General features: G+C 63.3%; 1 protein-coding gene across 1 annotated transcript in view; it reads left to right on the forward strand.

Annotated features, from left to right (window-relative positions):
• Positions 1–22,390, forward strand: part of MUC5AC (mucin 5AC, oligomeric mucus/gel-forming) — a gene marked incomplete at both ends in the record, with an annotated part of 31,660 nt that extends 9,270 nt beyond the window's left edge. Inside the window, 41 exons of the mRNA XM_079709451.1 lie at positions 20–72; positions 314–414; positions 604–755; positions 902–1,040; positions 1,129–1,242; positions 1,391–1,570; positions 2,340–2,579; positions 2,799–2,955; positions 3,349–3,477; positions 3,726–3,888; positions 4,376–4,419; positions 4,513–4,701; positions 5,355–5,975; positions 6,063–6,890; positions 6,986–7,121; positions 7,512–7,697; positions 8,040–8,230; positions 11,040–12,542; positions 12,828–13,036; positions 13,391–13,727; positions 13,845–14,012; positions 14,102–14,352; positions 14,460–14,643; positions 15,073–15,280; positions 15,747–15,925; positions 16,285–16,372; positions 16,481–16,590; positions 16,774–16,805; positions 17,198–17,369; positions 17,722–17,823; positions 17,967–18,163; positions 18,456–18,512; positions 18,593–18,717; positions 18,778–18,907; positions 19,008–19,127; positions 19,259–19,322; positions 19,428–19,542; positions 19,598–19,754; positions 19,900–20,183; positions 20,341–20,475; positions 22,255–22,390. Coding sequence (XP_079565577.1) covers positions 20–72; positions 314–414; positions 604–755; positions 902–1,040; positions 1,129–1,242; positions 1,391–1,570; positions 2,340–2,579; positions 2,799–2,955; positions 3,349–3,477; positions 3,726–3,888; positions 4,376–4,419; positions 4,513–4,701; positions 5,355–5,975; positions 6,063–6,890; positions 6,986–7,121; positions 7,512–7,697; positions 8,040–8,230; positions 11,040–12,542; positions 12,828–13,036; positions 13,391–13,727; positions 13,845–14,012; positions 14,102–14,352; positions 14,460–14,643; positions 15,073–15,280; positions 15,747–15,925; positions 16,285–16,372; positions 16,481–16,590; positions 16,774–16,805; positions 17,198–17,369; positions 17,722–17,823; positions 17,967–18,163; positions 18,456–18,512; positions 18,593–18,717; positions 18,778–18,907; positions 19,008–19,127; positions 19,259–19,322; positions 19,428–19,542; positions 19,598–19,754; positions 19,900–20,183; positions 20,341–20,475; positions 22,255–22,390 — 8,686 coding nt within the window. The remainder of the gene's footprint in view (positions 1–19; positions 73–313; positions 415–603; positions 756–901; positions 1,041–1,128; positions 1,243–1,390; positions 1,571–2,339; positions 2,580–2,798; positions 2,956–3,348; positions 3,478–3,725; positions 3,889–4,375; positions 4,420–4,512; positions 4,702–5,354; positions 5,976–6,062; positions 6,891–6,985; positions 7,122–7,511; positions 7,698–8,039; positions 8,231–11,039; positions 12,543–12,827; positions 13,037–13,390; positions 13,728–13,844; positions 14,013–14,101; positions 14,353–14,459; positions 14,644–15,072; positions 15,281–15,746; positions 15,926–16,284; positions 16,373–16,480; positions 16,591–16,773; positions 16,806–17,197; positions 17,370–17,721; positions 17,824–17,966; positions 18,164–18,455; positions 18,513–18,592; positions 18,718–18,777; positions 18,908–19,007; positions 19,128–19,258; positions 19,323–19,427; positions 19,543–19,597; positions 19,755–19,899; positions 20,184–20,340; positions 20,476–22,254) is intronic.
• Positions 22,391–25,229: the final 2,839 nt, after the last annotated feature.

Below are 25,229 nucleotides of genomic sequence, written 5' to 3' on the forward strand. Positions count from 1 at the left end.
GACCACTCTCTCCTTGCAGCACCTGCACCCAGGGCACACTGACCTGCATCGGAGGCCATGCCCCAGCTCCAGGTGAGCCCGGAGTGGGGGAGGGAGAGGGAGGGGACCCTCGGTTATCTCTGCCTAAAGTATGGGGTTAAATGCCCACAAGTCAGCGAGGCTGGTGGGTGCCGATCAGCGTCTCTGGGCTCAGCAGTGTGGGCACCCTGCCTGCGCACTCACACACTCACCCTGGGGCGGCCAAACTCTGCCGTCGGGCAAGCGAGCCTGGCAGGTGGCGTCAGGGTACACTGAATGGCCCCACCCTCCCCAGTCTGTACCCCACCCATGGTCTACTTCGACTGCCGCAATACCACGCCTGGGGCCGCTGGGGCTGGCTGCCAGAAGAGCTGCCACACCCTGGACATGGACTGTGTAAGTGTCCCCAGCGCCCCCCCTCCAACAGCCCCACACCTCCTCGGCCCTCATGGGCACCTGTGGAGAAGCCCACTCACTGGCCCCAGGGGACCCCTGCCCGCAGGCTGCTGGTCTTCTATCCCTGTGGCCCTGCTGCTGCAGGCCCTGGGGGTCCATTAAGCTGTGTCTGCTCCCCTGCCTCCACAGTACAGCTCCCAGTGTGTGCCTGGCTGTGTGTGTCCCCACGGGCTGGTGGCCACTGGCGACGGCGGCTGCATCCCTGTGTCCGACTGCCCTTGTGTGCACAACGAGGCCAGCTACAAGCCGGGCCAGAGCATCCGGGTGGGCTGCAACACCTGGTATGCGGGGGGCTCGGACCCCACCTGGGGGAGGGTTCCCTGCAGCGGGAGGGGCAGCCCAGCCGGCAAGTCCTGCCCCCACCCAGGCAGGCAGCTGGGCCTCTAGGAGGGAGGCTTGGGCCTGATGCTTGCCGCCCCTGCCCCAGCACCTGTAAGAGCAGGACGTGGCAGTGCACAGACAAGCCCTGCCCGGCCACCTGCGTGGTGTATGGCGACGGCCACTACCTCACCTTCGACGGGCAGCGCTACAGCTTCAGCGGGGACTGCGAGTACACACTGCTTCAGGTATGTGGCTGCCGAGCTCTCCCGCCGTCCCGCAGGCCTGCTGTGCTGCCCCGGGGTGCACGCTCAGTCCCATCCCGGCCTCCCCCAGGACCACTGTGGGGGGAATGGCAGCACCCAGGACAGCTTCCGTGTCATCACCGAGAACGTCCCCTGTGTCACCACCGGGACCACCTGCTCCAAGGCCATCAAGATCTTCCTGGGGGTGAGCAGTGGGCGGGGGGCTTGGTGGGGAGCCCCCAGGAAGGCCGCGCTCCCATGGCCGAGCCGGGACAGGGGCCGCCGGGCCATGGACCCGTTCGACAGGTAGCTGGGGTCCTCACCCAGACACTCACTGGCCCTGCCCCACACAGAGCTACGAGCTGAAGCTGAGTGACGGGAACGTGGAGGTGATCGAGAAGGAACAGGGGCAGGTGCCCCCCTTCTCCATCCGCCAGGTGGGCATCTACCTGGTGGTAGAAACGGATGACAGCCTGGTGGTGCTGTGGGACAAGCGGACCAGCATCGTCCTCAGACTCAGCCCCGAGTTCAAGGTGAGGCCCTGCCCAGGAAGGACGCTGCCCTCACCCCAGACCAAGGGCCGGCCGGAGACAGGGATGCGGGTGGGGGAGAGACAGAGAGAGACTGAGAGACACAGAGACAGCGTGAGAGACACACAGAGAGATAGAAAAACAGAGAGATATAGAGGGACAGAGAGACAGAGAGAGAGAAACAGAAAGGCAGAGAGATAGAGAGGAGGTGACAGTAGGAGACCCTCGGCCGTGTCCGGGTCCTGCAGCTGCTGGAAGAAATGATCCCTGACTGGTGGCCCTTCTCTCTCAGTCTGGACACTAAGTCCAACCAGGTGCCCCAGGGCCACGTTCCCTCCAGAGGCTGGAGGGGAGGATCCTTCCCGCCTCCTCCAGCTTCCGTGTCCCCAGGCGCCCCATCAGCCCAACCTCTGCCTACGACGTCCCTTTACTGTCTTCACTCTGTGTGTGTCCCTCGTCCTGTAAGGACACCGGCCACTGGATCAGCCGCCCCAGTCCAGGATGCCTTCATCCTAACTTGATCGCATCCGCAGAGACCCTGCTTCCACTTCGGGCCACACTCGTGGGTCCCGGGTCAGGACCTGAGCCTGTCTGGGGGACACTTCGTAGCCACTAGGCTGCTTCTCCTGTGCCCTCCCCTCATGGAGACTTCAGAGCCCAGTGGAGCTCTTCCTGAGGGCTCCGGGGTGGGGGCGGTGAAGTGAGTGAGGTCGCAGGGCCCCTCCTGCGCTTGCCCTGAGCCTGTGCCGTCTCTGCGTCTGTCCGTCCGCAGGGGAGGGTCTGCGGGCTGTGCGGGAACTTTGACGACAACGCCCTCAACGACTTCACCACGCGGAGCCAGTCCGTGGTGGGCGACGTGCTGGAGTTCGGCAACAGCTGGAAATTCTCCCCGTCCTGCCCGGACGCCCAGGCCCCCAAGGACCCCTGCACTGCCAACCCGTACCGCAAGTCCTGGGCCCAGAAGCAGTGCAGCATCATCAACAGCGTCACCTTCAGCGCCTGCCACGCCCACGTACGCAGGGTGTTCCTCCAGGCACCTGGGGACAAGGGACAGAAATGGGAGCAGTGGCTCTTTGCCACCCTCTAGGGCCAGCTGTGGCCATGAGGACCCAGCTCGTGGGACAATGAGCTCCAGGGGAAACCGGCCCAGGCCGACACCAAGCTGCATTGATTCCCCGGAGCCCACAGGGATGGTGGGTCCCCCGGCGTCTGAAGCCTCTCTCTCCCGTAGGTGGAGTCGGCCAGGTACTACGAGGCTTGCGTGAGCGACACGTGCGCCTGCCACTCGGGGGGTGACTGCGAGTGTTTCTGCACGGCCGTGGCCGCCTATGCCCATGCCTGCCACGAAGTGGGCGTGTGCGTATCCTGGCGGACCCCGGACATCTGTCGTGAGTGCCCACGGATGTGTCCGTCAGGGTGGGGCGGAGACACTGGGAGTGACAAGAGTGGTATTGAACGTGTGAGGGGAGGAAGGGCTTGAAGGGAATCAGCAGAGCGGCCCCCGTCCATGGAGCCTGGCTGCAGTGGGTGGGCGTCCCTGACAAGCTGGCCAGCTGCCCTCCCCACTGCCCCCTCTTGCCCCTGGGCATCCCAGGCCCATGTCCTCTGAGGCTGCGTCCGGGAGGCACAGAGGAGGGACGTGTCTTCAGAACAGCTCGCAGGACTTGGTCAAGGATCGGGGTACGGGGGAGCCCCCCGGGGCTGTCCTTGCAAGGGCGGCACTCCAGCCGGGGCCCCCCGGGCCGAGCACCTGGCCCTGAGCCCGCCCCCGTTGTCCACAGCCTTCTTCTGCGACTACTACAACCCCCAGGGCCAGTGCGAATGGCACTATCGGCCCTGCGGGGTCCCCTGCCTGAGGACCTGCCGGAACCCCAGCGGCCGGTACCTGCACGACGTCCGCGGCCTGGAAGGTGCACTGCTCCCCTGCTGGTCTGGGCGGGGCCGTGCTGGGCAGCCGGTGGTTGGGGCAGAGGTTTGTCCTGGGGATCCTGGGACCCTTGGCCAGGCTGGCCTGCTCCTGACCCCTTGTGGTGCCTTTGCGGCCATAGCCTCAAGCTCCCTACGGCGTGGTGGGGTCCAGGGCTGGGGACTGAGTCGAGGCGGGGCTGAGGCAGTGGGCAGTTGGTGTGGCTGGGACTCAGGCCTCTCTGGTCCCCAGGCTGCTACCCCAAGTGCCCATCAGAGGCCCCCATCTTCGATGAGGACCAGATGCGATGTGTAGCTTCATGCCCAACCCCGACCCCACGAACGCTCTGCCGCGTCCAGGGCAGGTCCTACCGGCCGGGCTCCGCGGTGCCCTCGGAAAAGAACTGCCACTACTGGTGAGTCGCTTGGCGGGAGCCGTGAGGACCCTGGAGCACGTGGGGGATCCGCCCAGCCCTCCGCCACTGGGGAAAGGCCCCACCCGGCCACCGCCCAGCAGAGCCTCCCTCCTTCAGGGCCAGAGGGTCCCCCAGCCTGGGTTTTCTGTGGGGTCCAACAGGGACCTTCCTTTATGCAGGATGAGGGTGGGGGTTCTGGGGGTGAAGGAAGGGGCCAGAGGGGAAGGTGAGCCGTGACACAGCCCAAGGACCTCTGGGAAGACACCCTATTCCCACCCACTCCCTGAGGGAGTGGCCTTCAGAAGGTCCAGGGGGCTCAGTGGCCATGCTCGAACTGCCTTCTCTGGTCATTGATAGGAAGGGCTCCCTGAGAGGGCGTGACCTCTGGGGCTGAGGCGTGGCCCCCAGGGACCCCAGTGGGGCTTCCCCTGCCTGCCTGCCCCTGGGTGAGTCTCCACCCCCAGACTCATCTCCCTTCTGTTGACAGCGTTTGCACTGAGAGCGGCGTGCAGTGCACCTACGACTCTGAGGGTGAGCGGTGGGCGGCCCTCCTTGCGCCCGGGGTCTCGGGTCCCTGCCTGCGCCCCGGCCCCCTAACCAGCCTGGCTGCTATCCTCCCCACAGCCTGTGTCTGCACCTACGATGGGAGGCGCTTCCGTCCCGGGGAAGTCATCTACCACACGACAGACGGCACGGGGGGCTGCATCTCCGCCCGCTGTGGGGCTAACGGCACCATCGAGAGGAGGGTCGAAGCCTGCGGCCCTACCCCCCGCACCCCCCAAACCACCTTCACCTTCTCTACACCCCTGACCGGTAAGGCAGACATGTGGGGTGCCGACTGGGCGGGGCCATCCCCCGACCCCTGGCCCTGAGAGGCAGGAAGGAGCCAGGACGGGAGAGGGCATGTCCCTGTGCCAGTCAGCCCGCAGCCAGGAAGGGCCAGCCACCTTGAGGCTGGCAGGACCCATGTCCCCAGTCATGCTCTCAGGGCTGAGGCACCCAGCACGGGGCAGGGGCTGTGAGCAAAGGTATCCCAGGTTAGTTCCTGGGGAGGGGACCACGGGAAGCCCAGCTGGGGAGTCCCTGCCTGGATCCACTGCTCTCTGATCGCCTTGCATCGCACCAGGGCCAGGCACCTCCGCATCCTAACCTCTTCTAAGGGAGACTTAGAGCCTTATTAGAGCTTCCCCCAAGGGTGAAGAGCCCCTATAACTCTGGCTTTAGATTCCGGGGAGCAGGCTTCCTTTACACAAGCTTAATTCACCCCTTGACTCAGCTGTGGTGAGCTTTACCCCTGCCAGGTTTGGGCATATCCCGGACTCTTGGTGGCTGCCCTCTCTCTCTCCCAAGTTCCCGTCGTGGGCAGAGACAGACAGGCAGCTGACACTGACAGAGGGGGCGGGGGGGTGTCCTCGAGTGTGGGGAGCCCTGGCCCCTGACGCTCGCCCTTTCTCTCCTGCCCTCAGTCGTGAGCTCGACGCTTCCACCCGGCACACACCCCAGCCCTTCCGAAAGGACAGCACACGCTCCGAGCTCGGCCCCGGCCACCACCCCGGGCACATCCCCTGGACCAACCCCGCCCACAGCCTCGGCCCCGCCCTCGTCCCGGCCCCCCTGTGGGGAGGCGTGCCAGTGGTCGCCATGGCTGGATGTCAGCCGTCCGGGATGGGGCACAGACAGCGGTGACTTCGACACGCTGGAGAACCTCCGTGCCTATGGGCACCGGGTGTGCCGAGCGCCGAGGGCGGTGGAGTGCCGAGCCGAGGGCGCCCCCGAGGTGCCGCTGGAAGTCCTGGGGCAGCGCATGCAGTGCAGCCCGACGGTGGGGCTGACCTGCTACAACAGGGACCAGGCCTCTGGGCGCTGTTACAACTACCAGATCAGGGTCCTGTGCTGCTCCCCCCGGGCCTGCCCCACGAGCAGTACAGAGACCACCCCTCCCGCAACCTTCAGCACAACCGAAACTGGGCCCACGCCAGGAACCAGCGGGGTTGCATCTGTGCCGACAGGGAGCACAGGTTCCTCAGCCCCTGTCACCACACCTGGCCCAACCACTGCCTCTACGACGAGCAAAACACCTGGCCCAGGTACCTCAACAACTGGGAAAATAACCCTCTCGACTCCCAGCCCAGCGCCAGTTTCCACCACAACCTCTGTGTCAACCACAACTCCAGGGCCCTCGAAGGGAACCTCATCTGAGCCAACCCAGGTCACCTGTTTACAGGAATCATGCACCTGGACCAGGTGGCTTGACAGCAGCTCCCCTGGGGCCGGGATGGACGGTGGAGACTTTGACAGTTTTCAGAACCTGAGATCCAAAGGTTATAAATTCTGTGCAAACCCCAAGAACGTGGAATGCCGGGCAGAAGTCTTTCCCAACATCACACTGCAGACACTGGGGCAGAACCTGATCTGTGACAAAAACGTGGGGCTGATTTGCTGGAACAAAGACCAGCTGCCCCCCATCTGCTACAACTACCAAATCCGAATCCTGTGCTGTGAGATGGTGGATGTTTGCACAACAAAGACCAGACCCCCTACCACACCTGGGCCCACACACACGACCACAGGTGAAACCAGCACTGCCTGGACCACTGCAACTTTCTCGTCTTCCACACAACACAGCACTGCCAGCTCGGCATATGTGCCCCCCAAAACGAGGGTCACAACCAGAAAAACTGAGCAGTCCCCTCCGGGGACCACCTCTTGCCAGCCACAGTGCACATGGACCAAGTGGTTCGATGTGGACTTCCCATTTCCTGGGCCCCACGGAGGAGACTTTGAAACGTACAGCAACATCGTCAGAAGAGGAGAGAAGATCTGCCACCGACCCGAATACATCAGCGCCCTGGAGTGCCGAGCCGAGAACCACCCAGATGTCAGCATCCAGACGCTGGGCCAGGTGGTGCAGTGCAGCCTGGAAGTGGGCTTGGTGTGTCGGAACCGGGACCAGAAGGGCAAGTTCAGGATATGCCTCAACTACGAGGTGCGTGTGCTGTGCTGTGAGCCCCAGAAACGTTGCACTGTCACACATGCCACAGTTCCCAGCACTTCAAGTGTGAGTGTCACCAGCCAGACAGGGACCACCTCCCATGAGGCCACATCCAGTGCAACCACTGTGCAGACAACCAGCCCAACCGCGGTTCCTATAACCAGCACAACCTCTGTGGAGACAACCATCACAACCTCAGCTCCTACAAGCAGCACAACCTCTGTGCAGACAACCAGCCCAAGCACAGCTCTTACAATTAGCACCACTACTGTGGAGACAACCAGCCCAACCACAGCTCCTAGAACCAGCACCACTACTGTTGAGACAGCCAGCACAACCTCAGCTCCTACAACCAACATCACCACTATGGAGACAACCAGCACAACATCAGCTCCTACAACCAGCACCACCACTGTGGAGACAACCAGCCCAACCACAGCTCCTAGAACCAGCACCACTACTGTGGAGACAACCGGCCCAACCACAGCTCCTACAACTAGGACCACCACTGTGGAGACAACCGGCCCAACCACAGCTCCTACAACCAGCACCACCACTGTTGAGACAGCCAGCACAACATCAGCTCCTAGAACCAGCACCACCACTGTGGAGACAATGGGCCCAACCACAGGTCCTACAATTGGCACCACCACTATGGAGACAACCAGCACAACCTCAGCTCCTACAAGCAGCACAACCTCTGCGGAGGCAATCAGCACAACCTCAGCTCCTACAAGCAGGACAACATCAGCGGAGACAACCAGCTCAACTGCACCTCCTACAACCAGCATAATCTCTGTGCAGACAACCAGCCCAAGCACAGCTCTTACAATTAGCACCACCACTGTGGAGACAACCGGCCCAAGCACAGCTCCTACAATTAGCACCACCACTGTGGAGACAACCGGCCCAACCACAGCTCCTAGAACCAGCACCACCACTGTGGAGACAACCAGCCCAACCACAGCTCCTAGAACCAGCACCACCACTGTGGAGACAACCAGCCCAACCACAGTTCCTACAACTAGCACCACCACTGTGGAGACAACTGGCCCAACCAGAGCTCCTACAACCAGCACCACCACTGTGGAGTCAACCAGCCCAACCACAGCTCCTACAATTAGCACCACCACTGTGGAGACAACCGGCCCAACCACAGCTCCTACAACCAGCACCACCACTGTGGAGACAACCAGCACAGCCTCAGCTCCTACAAGCAGCACAACCTCTGTGGAGACAATCAGCACAACCTCAGCTCCTACAAGCAGGACAACATCTGCGGAGACAACCACCTCAACTGCACCTCCTACAACCAGCAAAATCTCTGTGCAGACAACCAGCCCAATCTCTGTGCAGACAACCAGCCCAAGCACAACTCTTACAATTAGCGCCACCACCGTGGAGACAACCAGTACAACCCCAACTACTACAGCAAGCACCACCACTGTGGAGACAACCAGCCCCACCACAGCTCCTAGAACCAGCACCACCACTGTGGAGACAACCAGCCCAGCCACAGCTCCTAGAACCAGCACCACCACTGTGGAGACAACTGGCCCAACCACAGCTCCTACAATTAGTACTACCACTGTGGAGACAACCGGCCCAACCACAGCTCCTAGAACAAGCACCACCACTGTGGAGACAACCGGCCCATCCACAACTCCTAGAACCAGCACCACCACTGTGGAGACAACCAGCACAACATCAGCTGCTACAACCAGCACCACCACTGTGGAGACAACCAGCCCAACCACAGCTCCTACAATTAGCACTACCACTGTGGAGACAACCGGACCAACCACAGCTCCTAGAACCAGCACCATCACTATGGAAACAACCAGCACAACCACAGCTCCTAGAACCAGCACCACCACTGTGGAGACAACCAGCCCCACCACAGCTCCTAGAACCAGCACCACCACTGTGGAGACAACCAGCCCAACCACAGCTCCTACAATTAGCACTACCACTGTGGAGACAACTGGACCAACCACAGCTCCTAGAACCAGCACCATCACTGTGGAAACAACCAGCACAACCACAGCTCCTAGAACCAGCACCACCACTGTGGAGACAACCAGCCCAACCACAGCTCCTAGAACCAGCACCACTACTGTGGAGACAACCGGCCCAACCACAGCTCCTACAATTAGTACTACCACTGTGGAGACAACCGGCCCAACCACAGCTCCTAGAACAAGCACCACCACTGTGGAGACAACCAGCCCATCCACAACTCCTAGAACCAGCACCACCACTGTGGAGACAACCAGCACAACATCAGCTGCTACAACCAGCACCACCACTGTGGAGACAACCAGCCCAACCACAGGTCCTACAATTAGCACTACCACTGTGGAGACAACCGGCCCAACCACAGCTCCTAGAACCAGCACCACCACTGTGGAGACAACGGGCCCAACCACAGCTCCTAGAACCAGCACCATCACTGTGGAAACAACCAGCGCAACCACAGCTCCTAGAACCAGCACCACCACTGTGGAGACAACCAGCCCAACCACAGCTCCTAGAACCAGCACCACTACTGTGGAGACAACCGGCCCAACCACAGCTCCTACAATTAGTACTACCACTGTGGAGACAACCGGCCCAACCACAGCTCCTAGAACAAGCACCACCACTGTGGAGACAACCAGCCCAACCACAGCTCCTAGAACCAGCACCACCACTGTGGAGACAACCGGCCCATCCACAACTCCTAGAACCAGCACCACCACTGTGGAGACAACCAGCACAACATCAGCTGCTACAACCAGCACCACCACTGTGGAGACAACCAGCCCAACCACAGCTCCTACAATTAGCACTACCACTGTGGAGGCAACCAGCACAACATCAGCTGCTACAACCAGCACCACCACTGTGGAGACAACCAGCCCAACCACAGGTCCTATAATTAGCACTACCACTGTGGAGACAACAGGCCCAACCACAGCTCCTAGAACCAGGACCACCACTGTGGAGACAACGGGCCCAACCACAGCTCCTAGAACCAGCACCATCACTGTGGAAACAACCAGCGCAACCACAGCTCCTAGAACCAGCACCACTACTGTGGAGACAACCGGCCCAACCACAGCTCCTAGAACCAGCACCACCACTGTGGAGACAACGGGCCTAACCACAGCTCCTAGAACCAGCACCATCACTATGGAAACAACCAGCGCAACCACAGCTCCTAGAACCAGCACTACCACTGTGGAGACAACCAGCCCAACCACAGCTCCAGGAACCAGCACCACCACTGTGGAGACAACCGGCCCATCCACAGCTCCTAGAACCAGCACCACCACTGTGGAGACAACCAGCACAACATCAGCTGCTACAACCAGCACCACCACTGTGGAGACAACCAGCCCAACCACAGCTCCTACAATTAGCACTACCACTGTGGAGACAACCGGACCAACCACAGCTCCTAGAACCAGCACCACCACTGTGGAGACAACCAGCCCAACCACAGCTCCTACAATTAGCACCACCACTGTGGAGACAACCAGCACAACATCAGCTGTTACAACCAGCACCACCACTGTGGAGACAACCAGCCCAACCACAGGTCCTACAATTAGCACTACCACTGTGGAGACAACCGGCCCAACCACAGCTCCTAGAACCAGCACCACCACTGTGGAGACAACGGGCCCAACCACAGCTCCTAGAACCAGCACCATCACTATGGAAACAACCAGCGCAACCACAGCTCCTAGAACCAGCACTACCACTGTGGAGACAACCAGCCCAACCACAGCTCCTAGAACCAGCACCACCACTGTGGAGACAACCGGCCCAACCACAGCTCCTACAATTAGTACTACCACTGTGGAGACAACCGGCCCAACCACAGCTCCTAGAACAAGCACCACCACTGTGGAGACAACCAGCCCATCCACAGCTCCTAGAACCAGCACCACCACTGTGGAGACAACCGGCGCAACCACAGCTCCTACAATTAGCACTACCACTGTGGAGACAACCGGCCCAACCACAGCTCCTACAATTAGCACTACCACTGTGGAGACAACTGGCCCAACCACAGCTCCTAGAACAAGCACCACCACTGTGCAGACAACCAGCCCAACCACAGGTCCTACAATTAGCACTACCACTGTGGAGACAACTGGCCCAACCACAGGTCCTACAACCAGCACCACCACTGTGCAGACAACCAGCCCAACCACAGCTCCTACAATTAGCACTACCACTGTGGAGACAACCAGCACCACATCAGCTGCTACAACCAGCACCACCACTGTGGAGACAACCAGCCCAACCACAGGTCCCACAATTAGCAGCACCACTGTGGAGACAACCAGCCCAACCACAGCTCCTACAATTAGCACCACCACTGTGGAGACAACCAGCACAACATCAGCTGCTACAACCAGCACCACCACTGTGGAGACAACCAGCCCAACCACAGCTCCTACAATTAGTACCACCATTGTGGAGACAACCAGCCCATCCACAGCTCCTAGAACCAGCACCACCACTGTGGAGTCAACCAGCCCAACCACAGCTCCTACAATTAGCACCACCACTGTGGAGACAACCAGCACAACATCAGCTGCTACAACCAGCACCACCACTGTGGAGACAACCAGCCCAACCATAGGTCCTACAATTAGCACTACCACTGTGGAGACAACCGGCCCAACCACAGCTCCTAGAACCAGCACCACCACTGTGGAGACAACCAGCGCAACCACAGCTCCTAGAACCAGCACCACCACTGTGGAGACAGCCAGCCCAACCACAGCTCCTACAATTAGTACCACCATTGTGGAGACAACCAGCCCATCCACAGCTCCTAGAACCAGCACCACCACTGTGGAGTCAACCAGCCCAACCACAGCTCCTACAATTAGCACCACCACTGTGGAGACAACCGGCCCATCCACAGCTCCTAGAACCAGCCCCACCACTGTGGAGTCAACCAGCCCAACCACAGCTCCTACAATTAGCACCACCACTGTGGAGACAACCGGCCCATCCACAGCTCCTAGAACCAGCACCACCACTGTGGAGTCAACCAGCCACACCACAGCTCCTACAACCAGCACCACCACTGTGGAGACAACCAGCAGAACATCAGCTCCTACAACCAGCACAACTTTTGTCACTATACCTGAAACAACCCACTCCCAGCCCAGGACCACCTCCTGCCAGCCACAGTGCCTGTGGACCAAGTGGTTTGATGTGGACTTCCCATCTCCTGAGCCCCAAGGAGGAGACTTTGAAACCTACAGCAACATCATCAGAAGAGGAGAGAAGATCTGCCACAGACCCGAATACATCAGCGCCCTGGAGTGCCGAGCCGAGAACCACCCAGATGTCAGCATCCAGACGCTGGGGCAGGTGGTCCAGTGCAGCCTGGAAGTGGGCCTGGTTTGTCGGAACCGGGACCAGAAGGGAAGGTTCAGGATGTGCCTCAACTACGAGGTGCGCGTGCTGTGCTGTGAGCCCCAGAAAGGCTGCCCTGTCAACTCTGTGACTCCCTTTGTGACTTCAAGTCCCCAGTCCTCACTCTCTCCCGAGTCCACCACCCCCACGGTTTCCCTGGTGACCTCCTCCAGTTCCGCAGCGCCTTCCACCTCCACGTGCTACTGCAGTGTGGCCGACAGGTTCTACCCCGCAGGTATGTGTACTCTACCTGGGTGTGGGGTGTGTGCTGACCCTGGTCACTGTTGTCCTGTTCACAAAGCTACGGTGTTAAGGGGCGGGAGGGGTGCCTTGTCTTTGCGAAAGGGCTAGGTCTTGTGTGTAGGAAGGCAGTAAGCCGTCTCTGAGGATATGCCATCTACATCTGGGAAGGAAGGCCACCTGCCAGACCAGCACCCAGGTGGACCACCAGCCTGGTTAGACTCCCTCCTGGTGATCGCTTCTTGGCTCTCCTAGTGCCCTCCTGTTCCTTTTCTTGCAGGATCCATCATTTACCAACAGACGGACCTCTCCGGACACTGCTATTATGCCGTTTGCAGCCTGGACTGCCACGTGGTCCGGCGGACCGACCACACTTGTCCCACCAGCACGCCCCCTCCTTCCCCGGCCACCTCCATGCCAGTGTCCTCCTCTTCTGCCTCTGTGACTGTTACTCAGGGCGGATGCCCAAACGTCGTCCCCCCAAGGACGGTAACCTCACCTTTGCTGCCCTTCTCGGGGGCTCGGGGGGACCGGGGCAGGGACCTTCGGCATCATTCAAAGTAGGCTGTGGCATCAAGTGTGCATGAAGGTTGGTGACCCCTTGGCTGATGTAGGCTGACCATGGCAAGAGGCCATTTCTGGTCCTCCTGAACTTCTGGAAGGGGGTGCCAGGAGCGTGGGGCCCGAGGTTGAGACTCCGTTGTCTATAAAGGGGGCTAGAGCAGGTGACTGATGCTCCAGACAGGGTCAAACGGCCAAGGAGTGGAAAAGGTGGGTGGGGAACAGGGTGGAAACGGGCAGAGGGGGAAGGGGGCAACCTTCAACACCCGGAACCCCTCCCAGTCAGCCGGGCGGTCGGTGGGGTCTGGAGGAGGAAAGGCCTGGTGTAAGTGTTGGTCCCAATCCCGGTGGCTCTTCTCTCCCCGGAGACCCAGGCGAGCTCCGAGCCACGAGGGGTGGGCGCCGGGTCAGGGCAAGGCCCCGCAGCAGTCTTTGCTTCTGCAGAAAGGCGAAACCTGGGCCATGCCCAACTGCTCTGAAGCCACTTGTGAGGGCAACGGGGTCATCACCGTGAGGTCGCGCCAGTGTCCAAAGGCGCAGAAGCCCACCTGCGCCAACGGCTACCCCGCTGTGATGGTGACCAGCCAGGAGGACTGCTGCCCGGACTACGAGTGCCCGTGTGAGTGGGCGGGGCCAGGGTGGCGGCCATGGCAGAGAAGCGGGACGGAATCGGTGGGACTCAGGAAGGACTTCCCAAGGTCAGGGCAGCGGTGGTGGCGCCCAGCCTCCTGCCCAGGTGCCCGGCGGAACTCTGCCCAAGCCCAGAGCAGCCGGGCCACGCAGGCGCAAGGGGGCATCCGGAGTCTGGTCCCACCTCTTGGCCACTTCGGGCACCTACTGGACAGAGTTCTGTGCGCTGTTGGCGTGTGGGTCCCGACAACAGGGCAGTCGCCTGCTCGCCTTGGTGCGGGACACACCTGCCCCTGCGGGAGCCCTGGGGCGGTGGGAGGAGGCCCGTAGTGCGGCCAGGTAAGGCGGCTTGTCCTCCCGCAGGCGTGTGTAGCCGCTGGGGCGAACCCCACTACGTCACTTTCGATGGCACATACTACACTTTTCTGGACAACTGCACGTATGTGCTGGTGCAGCAGATCGTGCCCGTGTTCGGACACTTCCGGGTGCTGATCGAGAGCTACCTCTGTGACGCTGAGGACGGGCTGCCCTGCCAACAGTCCATCATCGTCGAGTACCAGAAGGGCCGTGTCGTGCTGACCCTCAAGCCCGTCGGAGGGGTGATGACCAATGAGGTGGGGATGCCCTCCGGGCAGCCCCCATTTTTGCCGGGCGGACTGGGGGCGCCAGGCACTGGCTGATCGCCACCCGGTTCTCTTTCCCTCGCTGGGTCACCGTCTAGATCACCTTCAACGGTGAGGTGGTCAGACCCGGCTTCCAGAAAGACGGCATCGTCGTCTCCCAAATCGGCACCAAGATGTACGTGACCATCCCCGCCCTCGGTGTCCAGGTCATGTTCAGCGGCCTCATCTTCTCCGTGGAGCTGCCTTTCAGCAAATTCGCCAACAACACGGAGGGGCAGTGCGGTGAGCGCCCGGCCCCAGCCCCGCTCTGGCCCTCCGGACTCTGGGCCCTTTCTCTGGCTGGGAGTGTCTGGTGTGAGAAGTGTCGGCCTCGGGTGTGTCCCTCCAGGAACTGCATTCTTGGCTGGGGGTGAGACCGCCCGTGTGGCGCAGAGCCTTCAGGTGATTCTGCTTTCCAGCTGCACCAAGAATGTGCGGCCACACGGCCCAGGGGCCTGGCCCATACCTGAGGCCTCTTTGGGAACTGCCCCAGTGTCTTGGAGGCAAAAGAAAGCACAAGGAGGTCAGGGGACCTCCACAACCCACCGAGGGTCCCACAGCAACCCACCGAGCGTGGCGTGGAGACGCCGGGGCCCGGCCCCCAACGCTCCAAGGGAGGCTGAGGGTGCCTCTGCTTTCCCCGGCTGACTGACCGCTGCTTCCACGCCCCAGGCACCTGTAACAATGACCAGAAGGACGAGTGCCGCCTGCCCGGAGGAGCGGTGGTACCCTCCTGCTCCGACATGCCCGGCCACTGGAATGTGACACACCCCGGCCAGCCATCCTGCCCCAGGCCTCCCCTGACGCCCACCACAGTTGAGCCCAAGAAAACGCCCACCTCGTGTCCACCTTCGCCAATCTGCCAGCTAATTCTGAGCAAGTGAGATTCCCTGGCAGGGCTGGGGTGTGGGGGGTGTCGAGTAGCCCTGCTAATCCCACGCTGCCTGGGAGCTGGGAAGAAGTGGGTGGGCCTGCAGGGGGCTCCGAGGGAGAGGAGGTCACAGCTGCTGGAACGCCAGGCGCAGAGCCCAGTGGGGATCATGGTGGGTCGGCCTCTGAGGCTCTGAGGCAGCTCATGGTGGCTCCGGGAATAAGCCGTCAGCCGGCGGCAGCACGCAGGCATGCAGGGCATGGGGGGAGCCCAGCGGAGAATTTGCAGAAAGAAAAGCTGTGTTGCAGCCAGACACCCTCCCCGCCGCACACAGATGGCCCCAGAGGCTGGGGTCCCTTGGCACACAGGTCGGCCCAGTGACGCCTCTCCCTCGGGACCCTTCGTTAGGGAAAGCCTACAGCCTGGCAACCCCACCATGGAGCTGCCCCATGACCCGTGTGTCTCTGTGCTGCAGGGTCTTCAAGCCGTGTCACTTGGTGATCCCCCCGTGGCCATACTACCAAAGCTGCACCTTTGACCAGTGCCACATGCCCAGGGTGCACATGCCGTGCTCCAGCCTGGAGCTGTACGCCGCCCTCTGCGCGTCCCTCAGCGTGTGCATCGACTGGAGGGGCCTGACCAACCACACATGCCGTGAGTGCCCCCCCACCCCCAGCCCCAGAGTGTCCCGTCCCGCTGGGCGGTGGCAATCAGCATGTTCGAGGGGACAGACACACTGGGCAATCCATGAGTGGGCTTGGGTGGTCAGTGTGGGCTTCCGGGAGGAGGAGGGCTGAGCCCAGGATGGAGTGCATTTGTTTCCTGGAGGGACAAGAGGGGCCATCCAGGTCAGAGCCCCTGGGCCCAGGGTGCAGGGGTCCAGGGCTCGGACAGGCTGGGCGGTGCAGGGCACACAGCAGGTGCCTGGGCCAAGAGCTCCAGCCAGCGGGGCCCAGGCCAGGGCTCGCTGCTCGTGCCCTCCGGCCTCAGGTGTGGCCTCGCCCTTCGCACAGCTTTCACCTGCCCTGCTGACAAGGTGTACCAGCCCTGCGGCCCGTCCATTCCTTCCTACTGCTACACGAACGACAGTGCCAGTGCCCTGTAAGCACCTGTCCTCTCCCTCTGGGACACCCCCACCCCGCCCCTGTCCCCAGGCCGCCTCTCCCCACCCTGGAGGTCACGGCCCCGCTCCCCCTCCGCTCCCCACAGGGCCCTCCCGGAAGCCGTTCCCGTTCCCATGACGGAAGGCTGCTTCTGCCCCGAGGACATGAAGTTGTTCAGCTCGAGCGCGGAGGTCTGCGTGCCAGCCAGCTGCAGCAGTACGTCACCGGGGCTGCGCTCAGGGGCTGCCACGCCCTGGCCCCCAGGGCTCTGCGCTTCTCAGCCAGGCCCCAGGGCTTTCCACCACAGCCTAGGCTTTCCCCAGCCCCCGACACCGGGTCTTCCCGTGATGGGCTGGGGGCCATGGAGGCCCAGCGATGACGTCCTCTCTTTCCCTCCAGGTTGCCTGGGGCCCCATGGGGAGCCTGTGGAGGTAAGTGTGGCACCCCTGGGGGACCCAGAGGAGGGGAAGGGAGGGGCCAGGGTTTCCTGAGCAAAGACTCAGGAGGCCTCCTTGCACGGCCCTGGAGGAGGGTGGGTGCTGGCCCCAAGGCTGGACGCGTCCCGCCCTCCCTGGAGACCCCCTCCCGCCTGGCTCCCAAGCTGTGAAGGTGGGGACGGTGGGGAGGGTGGCCGGTCGCCCGCACAACTCCCTCCCACCCTGCCTCCTGGCCCCCATGGGCCTCCCAGAGCCCCAGCAGCCCTCAGCCCCGCCCACACTTTGGAAGACCCCTTGCAGGCCGTCAGCCGCGGGCCGCCTCCCACTGTGCCACGGGACAGGCAGGCGACCAACGGCCCGGGGGTCCCATGTCCTTCCCCTGACAGCCTGGTCACACTGTCAGCGTGGACTGTCAGGAGTGCACCTGCAAGGGCGGCACCTGGACTCTGAGCTGCCAGACTCGGCCCTGTGCCCCGCCCCCCGCCTGCCCCGAGCCCGGCTTCGTGCCAGTGCCCGCGGCCCTGCAGACCGGCCAGTGCTGTCCCCAGTACACTTGCGGTGAGCCCCAGGCCGGGTGGGGGCGCACATGCACAGGCTCAGGGCTGGCCAGCTTTGTCCCTGAAGGGTCCCGAGGTGCTGGTACCTGGGGGCACACCCCAGGAGGGTGGTGGGCATACCCTCCCTTTATGTGGCTTCAGCTGCTGACCCCCAGCAGGAAGGCTCAAGGGTAAGGGGTACCATGGAGGTCAGGGCCGAGCAGAAGCCTCGTCCCCCGTGGTGGTGGGCATCCCCTGGAGAGCCTACCACCTGTCCACTGGGTAGTCAGTACTCCTGGAGACCCCCAGGGGGAGGCGACACTCAGGCTTGGGAGGGAGGCAGGTCCCCTGACGCCCCCTTCCGTCTGCTGCAGTCTGCAACACCACATACTGCCCCCCGCCCGAGGACTGCCCAGAAGGCTCGCGCTCCATCCTGGCCTATAAGGAAGGGGCTTGCTGCCCGACCCAAAACTGCAGTGAGTGTCCTGGCTCAGCGGCAGCCAGGCTGTCCCCAGCCTGGGGCTGGGATGCTGTAGTGGTGGCGCGGGCAGCTGCTACGCGGGAGGCTGGCGGGACAAGGGGATGGCGGGTCTGCAGGTCTGCTTTCTCCCCCGCACAGGCTGGACCGTCTGCAGCATCAACGGCACCTTGTACCAGGTAAGAACCAGCCGAAGGTCAGGCCCCCTGGTGCACAGGGACTGGAGTCCCCCCGTCCTGCCAGCTTCTCCCCGAGGCTGCATCCCTGCGGGCCTGGGTGGCCTTTGGAGCAGCAGTGGGTTCTTCGGGGACCACGGCCCCTGTCCTGAACTTGAGAAGGTCCCCAGCCTTGCTCTCTCCATGCTGGGTCCTCCAAAGCATGTGACCTCCCTGGAGGAGCAGCCTTGGGGCTCTGTCCCCAAGACCGGGACCCCAGCCAGGAGGCACTACTGAGGGTCACCTCGGGGGAAGAGTCTGCCTGGCGGGGGCAGGCCTGGAGGGGACGTCCGGGAGGGCGGGGGCACCAGGCCCGGCTGGGCAGACACTGTCACCTTGACTCCCCCAGCCTGGTGCCATAGTCTCCTCGAACCTGTGCGAAAAGTGTTGGTGTGAGTTGCCCGGTGGCCCCCAGTCGGATACGTTCGTGATCAGCTGTGACACCCAGATCTGCAGCACCCATTGCCCCGTGGTGAGTGCCCCCCACTTCACACTCTCACCCCCACGCAGCGCCCAGCCGGGGCTCAGGCCACACATCCTGCCCCCTCCCAGGGCTTCGAGTACCAGACACAGAGAGGGCAGTGCTGTGGCGAGTGCGTGCAGGTGGCCTGTGTCATGAACACCAGCGACAGCTCTGCTCACCTCTTCTACGTGAGTAACGGTCACGGGGCCTTGGGGTGAGTTCCGGGCGGGGCCGGCCACAGGCTCCGGGGGGGGCCAGCCCCACCCCTGCACAGGGTGGCCGCCGGGAGCGCACAGCGACAGCGGGGGTGCTGGGTGGATGGCTTCCTGGTGCACCGGGGCCCCTGGGGAGCCGTCAGTGCAAGACGGGCGCAGAGCAGAGGCCGCGGGAGCCTCTGGACGCCCGTGGGCTGGGGGCTGACAGACAAACGGATGCAGCACCCTCCCCTGCTGGAAGGGGGGCCTTGGGGAGGGCCACTCACTTGCTGTCTGGGCCTCCCTGCAGCCCGGCGAGTCCTGGCCAGACCCCGGGAGCCGCTGCGTGACACACGAGTGTGAGAAGTACCAGGATGGGCTCGTGGTGGTGACCACGAAGAAGGCGTGTCCCCCACTCAGCTGTCCCGCGGTGAGTCCTGGGAGCCCTCCCGCCCTGCCCAGGGGGGTCGACAGTGGCCATGGGAGGATCGGGCCCTGCATGGGAGTGGGCGCCACCGTCTTGCGTCCCTGCCCTCGCCAGCGGCATCTCTGTCCTCACAGGACAAGGCTCGGCTGAGCGAGGACGGCTGCTGCCCCTTCTGCCCCCAACCCCCAGTCCCGAACAGTGAGTGGGCGTGTCTGCCAGGGGAGGGGGACACAGGAGGCGGCGTGGGGCGGGGGGCGTCCGGCCAGGGCTGACCTCTGCGCCGCCTCCCGTGTCCCTCCCCAGTGTCGACCTGCGCCGTGTACCACGAGCTTCAGGTCCTCCGGCAGCCAGGCTGCAGCTCCGTGGTGCCCGTGCGCCTCACCTACTGCCAGGGCAACTGTGGGGACACCACCTCCATGTACGTGAGCCCCTGACTCGCCCAGGGCAGACCCGCGACACCCCCCCGCCCACAGAGGGCTCCTGCACGGCAGGGCCTGGGGCCAGCAGACAGGGGCAGGATGGGGGGCTGGGGGCCAGCAGGGGGCTGGGCCGGAGGCCAAGCACAGCTCGCGGCCTGTCTGGACTCACACCCTTCTCTTTACTGAGACCCCAGACTCGGGGTCCCCGTTGGTGACCTGCTGGTCAAGTGGTTGCTGAGAGACTGCTGGGCCCCTCCCTAGCCTTTGGGGGCTCAGAAGGAGCCACGGGGCCCCTCAGCTGCCGTGACTGGCACGCAGGAGCCACTGTTAAACGCCCCCCGTGACCTCTGGCTCAGGCGGCCCCTGCCCGCAGGTACTCCCTGGAGGCCCGCACCATGGAGCACAGGTGCAGCTGCTGCCGCGAGCTGCGGGTCTCTCTGCGGAACGTGACCCTGCGCTGTGAGGACGGCTCCAGCCAGGCCTTCAGCTACACCGAGGTGGAGGAGTGCAGCTGCGTGCGCCTGCGTTGTGACTCCCACGGGGGCCCCGGCCACTCATGGGAGGTGCAGGGTGCCGAGCGCAGCCAGGAGGCAGGGCTCAGGCGCAAGAGCAGAGGCACCCCGGCTTCCCGGCCTTTGCAGTAGAGGGGCCGGAGCCCCGCCCTGTCCCTCCAGGACAGGCCCACAAGAACGTCTGTATTCGCTGCAATCTCAGCCTCCAAGGCCAGTGGAACCTGAGCCCCGGTCCAGGTGACCCAAGCCTAGGACGCACGGTCCATCCCTTTCGTCCCTCTCCAGGTCCAGCGGCCCTGGGTGTACAGTGGCCCTGACGGGCTTGCAGCCGCCGGCTCAGGACCAGCCCGTGTGGGCAGGGGGTGGGGGAGGCTCCTCTGGCTGTGGGTCTAGCCTGCTGGCCCCAGCCTTCAGCATCACGTAAGGTCCTGATCCACAGCGGTCCCTCAGATGCAGCAACTGACTGCTCGGCCGGCCACTGGGAGGCAGAGCCTCACCCCTGCCTCGGCCCTGGGCCTCAGGAAAGGGCCGTCGGTTTCGGAAATACACTTGGAGCATTTGCAATTCGTGGGCTCTGTGTGATTTTTAAGCTTGTCCATAAAAGCCGGGAGCAGGTCAGAGGGCAGACATGGGCCCGGGGCCGGGCAGGCCAGCTGCCTGGTCGTCTGTGCATTTGGCTGGACAGAGGGCGGGAGTCCCGCGGGCCCACCCAGCTGATCCGTCAGACTGGGAAGGCTCCATCTTCTCTCTACAAATCTCTGGACTCTCCCATCACACCAAGTCAAGCTCGGTGTGCGGTGCTCCTGTGTCTGTGCACGTGTGTGCAAGTGTGCAGTGCACTGTGTGCATGTGTGTGCGCACATGTGTGTGTGCGCGCAGGCCCAAGGGAGACCAATCCCCCAGGAGTGCTGTTGCCCTGCCCTCTGTGACCCCTGCCCCCTGCCCTGGGAACCTCCAAGTTTCGAAAACCCAGACCCTCTTCCTCAGAGGCCCCAGGGGAGTCCCTGACACCCCCCCCCCCGTGACACACTGGCCTCAGGCTGGACCCAGCCCCACAGCAGCACTGGGAGGGTGGGCAAGGGCCGTGCGGATGTCCCTCTCCAGGCATGGAGGGAGCCTGCTGCCCAGAGAGGGCAGCGGAGGGGGCAGGGGGCAGGGTCCAGCACAGGAATGCACAGGCTATCCCGAGCTCCCCAAGCCTGAGTGCCAGGAAGGGGCACCCAGAGCAGACAGGCCCACGGGGTCAGGTGCCAGCCCGCTGACCCCAGCCATTGCTGGGAGGCCAGGCTGGCCTGGACCCCGACGGGGCGGGGGGCTGCCAGGCTGGACGGTGCTGGCCACCAGGGTCGCCCTGGGGCTCACAGTCCCCGCCGAGCTTTCCACTGCTCCGTGCATCTTGGGGCCCCTTTGCTGGGCCAGAGAAGGCCTCGGGGACCTGTGGACACTGGGCAGTGGGCTCGAGTGGCCAGGCGTGGATGCAGGGCAGGGGCGGACGCCTCACCGCCTGTCCTCCACGACAACATGGGTGCGGGGGGAGCAGGCTCTCAATGCTGCTGGAACCTAGGCCCGGGGAGGGCAGCTGGCTGGAGGTCAACTGTGGAAACACAGGAAGCTGGACTCGTGTCCTCATGTCCCTGCTGTGGCTCCTGGAATTAGATGCCTACCGCGTCCACCTCACGCTGCCTTGGTCACAAGAACCTGGGCCGGGCTGAGTTGGGCCTGGGGGCCGGTGGGTCTGGGGCTGGTGGCACCAAAAGTCCCACCTCCAGGACCCAGCTGCAGTCCCTGCACTGCCACAAGGTGGCAGCACAGTGGTCTTGGCGCCTCCGGCTGGGCCAGGGGCTCAGGAAGCAGAGTCAGGGGTCTCAGGGGTCCAGGGAGGTGGCTTACATCCTCTGAGGCTGGACCGCCCCTTGAGGTCCGCAGGGCCGTGAGGACCCTGGATGAGGGCGAGGACCGCCCTTTACAGTTTACACCCCTCTGGCCGGCATTGCCCACTCCCACCCCTGTCTGCCCTGTCCTGAGCGCCAAGTGCCCGGTGCCCTGGTCCAGCTCCCCACGGCCCGCCTGACCCGGTTGTTTGCTCCGGCCGGCCGTGTGGGCAGTGGAGCTGACCTCACAGCCTGACCTCTCCTGTCAGAGACCAGGTAGGGGCCGAGGGGCTCCCGCAGCCATGACCCCACGACCCCTTGGGCCCAGGAGACGGCCTGAGTGGGAGGTGGATGGACGTGGCAACGAGGTCCGGGCAGGGAAGTCACTGCCACCCCCATGGGACGCCCTCCTTGGGAGCAGGAAGTTCCCGGCCCTCTGGCTCTGGGAGCTGCTGCCCCAGTGACTGGCTGGCCCTGTAGCCGCAGGTGGCACCCTAATCAGCGCCACTGCCCCTGGAGGGGATCAGGTGTCGGAGGGAGCCCCCTCTTCCTCTCTGGCTGGGACAGACGCCAACACAGTGATTAACCCTCCACCCCCCCAGGAGTGCACAACCCCTCCCCTGCCTGGAACTGTGACCAGGCAGCAAGAGTAACCAGATAATGGGTCCCTGCTGCCACCCCAGCACAGCCCTGGCCATGTGGTGCCAGTAAGAGCAACAGAGCTGGGTTTGGCCCACCGAGGCGTCCACGGCTCTGCCTGCAGGGCAGCTCCTCCAGGCTGTGCTTGGGGCCCCCACCTGCTGGATGCTGGGAGGGGAGGGGGGGATGATTTGTCACCACGGGGCTGGGGACACATGGCCAGAAGAGGTCCCGGGGCCAGGGCTGGCCTCTGCGGCTCACACCCCACCTCCTTTGGCCCCCGTGGAGTCTGGCCTTGGCAGGGCCATCCCTTCATTTCTGGGTCCTGCCCCAGGCAGATGGGGAAGGGGCGTCCACCCTCATGCTGGGGGGACCTGATTGGGGGCAGCTTCTGCCCAGATAAAGGGCGCTTGGGGCTCCTGGATACGGGGAAGGAGATGGACAGGGACACAGGACACTGGGGAGCCTGTGACTGGGGTGGGCAGGTCGGATTGCAGCCCTCTCCTGACCTCTGCCCCCAGCACACCCACCCCATCCAGGGACACTTGGACTCCCACTCAGGCCCGAACCACTGGAGAGGGCTGCTTGGTCTGAGGCCAGAGCTGGGGCGCCAGCGGCTGGCCTAGTCCTGGGCACACGCAGGTCACAGCTCTGACCTATTTGACCTGGGCCCTGGGCAGCGGATTGGAGATTCACAGCCAACCCCGCGGGGACACGTGGGGCCCGGGCCATCACAGGCGTCTCTGTGAGCATGGCCCAGACAGCCTTGCGGCCCGGTCTTCAGAGGAAGTCAGCAAACTCACTGCAGAATCTGCATGGACGTGAAAGGTCCTCAGATATCCGGATCAACTGACAAAGAGCCGAGGGCGCTGCCCGCCGGCACGGGAAGTACCGCAGCCACCTCGGGGCCAGGGCTGCGCCAGGAGCTGTGCCACGTGGCAGCCCGGGACCCAGCGCGAGCCACATTCAGGGACCGACCGGGCCATGCGCAGAGCCACGCACAGCACGAGCCGGGCGATGGCGGGCAGAGTGGACAGATCACTGGGAATGAGGCCACGCGTTAGTGCCACGGGGGAGTAAAGCAGAGAACCCCTTCCTGCTGGTGGGGTCCCGCCCAGTGGCCGTCATGGGAGGGAGGGAGGGAGGGAAGGAGGGAGCCCGGGCATGTCTGGGGGAGCTGCCCCGGCAGGGCCTGGCGGGGTTGGAGATCGGAGCTGCAGGGACACGGGTGTGCCCCAGGTGGGCGAGGAGAGGAGGCTGGAGGGCAGCCGGGCCAGGCGGAGTGGGCCTCAGGGTCAGCCAGAACCAGGCCTTAGCACTGAGTGAAGGGGCCCCGGGGGACCGGGCAGAGGTTGTAGAGCCCTGCCTTGTCCTTCAGGCCCCACTGCAGGGTGAGGACAGGCACACGGGCTGAGGGAAGAAGCAGGAGACTAGGTGGGGTCTGAGCTGGGAGGTAGGTCAGTGGTGAAGGTGACTGTTCGGCGATGGACCGGCTGTGGAGTGTGGGTGAATAGACAGCACCCTCCATCGGGGGCCGGGGAAAGATGGGGTGGCTGGGGAAGGGCATTGGGGTGGGTAGGAGCTTGGTGGGGTCACACTGTGTTTGGCCATTAGACGCCCGGTGGAGAGGTCAGGGTGGTAGGTGGGCATGTGAGTGGGGGGGCCAGGGCTGGAGACTGCCCTCACTGGGAGGCAAAGATGGGAGAGGTCAGAGCTTCGGCTCTTCAGCTCGGGAGATTGTCAAGGGGGTGAGTGCAGATGGAAAAGAAAGGGAGGGGAGGCGGGGGGAGGGAGGCGGGGGGTGGTCTCCTCTGCTCTGGACTCCAGGAGGCTCAGGACCTCACAGGTGAGGACCCCGCGGCCCCAGGGAAGCTGTGGGAGATGGTTCTGTGATGGGAAGTGGGGAGAGATCCCTTCTGCAAGACGTAAAACACCAGATGCTGGCAACAACCCTGGGCTTTGCTGACATCAACTCTGTGGTTCCCCTTCACCGTGGTCCGTGGACAGGGTGACACAGCTGGGGTCGCTGTCTGCATCCGTGGCTTTCTCACGGCTCATAGAACCCACCTATAGAGAGGCACACCAGGGTTTTATTTCTTTACAGAATAGAATAAAAATAAAACATCATCGTGTTACCACTGTAAAGCCCCTGTGTCCTGGCTTCCAGAAGAAAATGTGTTTATGACTGAGGTTCCAAAGAGCATGGTTCCCAGAGCCAAGCAAGGACGGACAGGGGGACGTGGAAGACGCCTAGAGCTGCAAACAAAACCGAAGATGGGAAGCCAGCCCAGAACTCGGGTGAGGGGCGCGATTAGGTGTGTTTCTGACAGCAGGGGGTGCTCTGTGCGATCAGTGATCAGCCTGGGACTCAGGACACCCCCGCAACGCAGCATCCACCCCGGGGGTGTCCAGCTGCCGAGCAGGGGGCTGCCCGGGGGGCTGGGCAGGAGGGTCGCCAGGGCAGGTCAGAGCTGACGCAGCTGGATGGGAACCGCCCCTCCACCAAGACAAACAGCCTGGGCGCCCCCAGCCCCCGCAGGGCTCAGGGGACTCGGTGCCCTCACTCCCAGGTTGACAGGTCCTGAGGGGACCCCAGCACCCATGCCAAGCTCAGGGCCACCCTGTCCTGTGAGTGCCACAGCCCCCCACCCACCCCCATGAAAT

This window comes from Hyperoodon ampullatus (assembly GCF_949752795.1).
Source record: "Hyperoodon ampullatus genome assembly, chromosome: 7".
NCBI lineage: Eukaryota > Metazoa > Chordata > Mammalia > Artiodactyla > Ziphiidae > Hyperoodon > Hyperoodon ampullatus.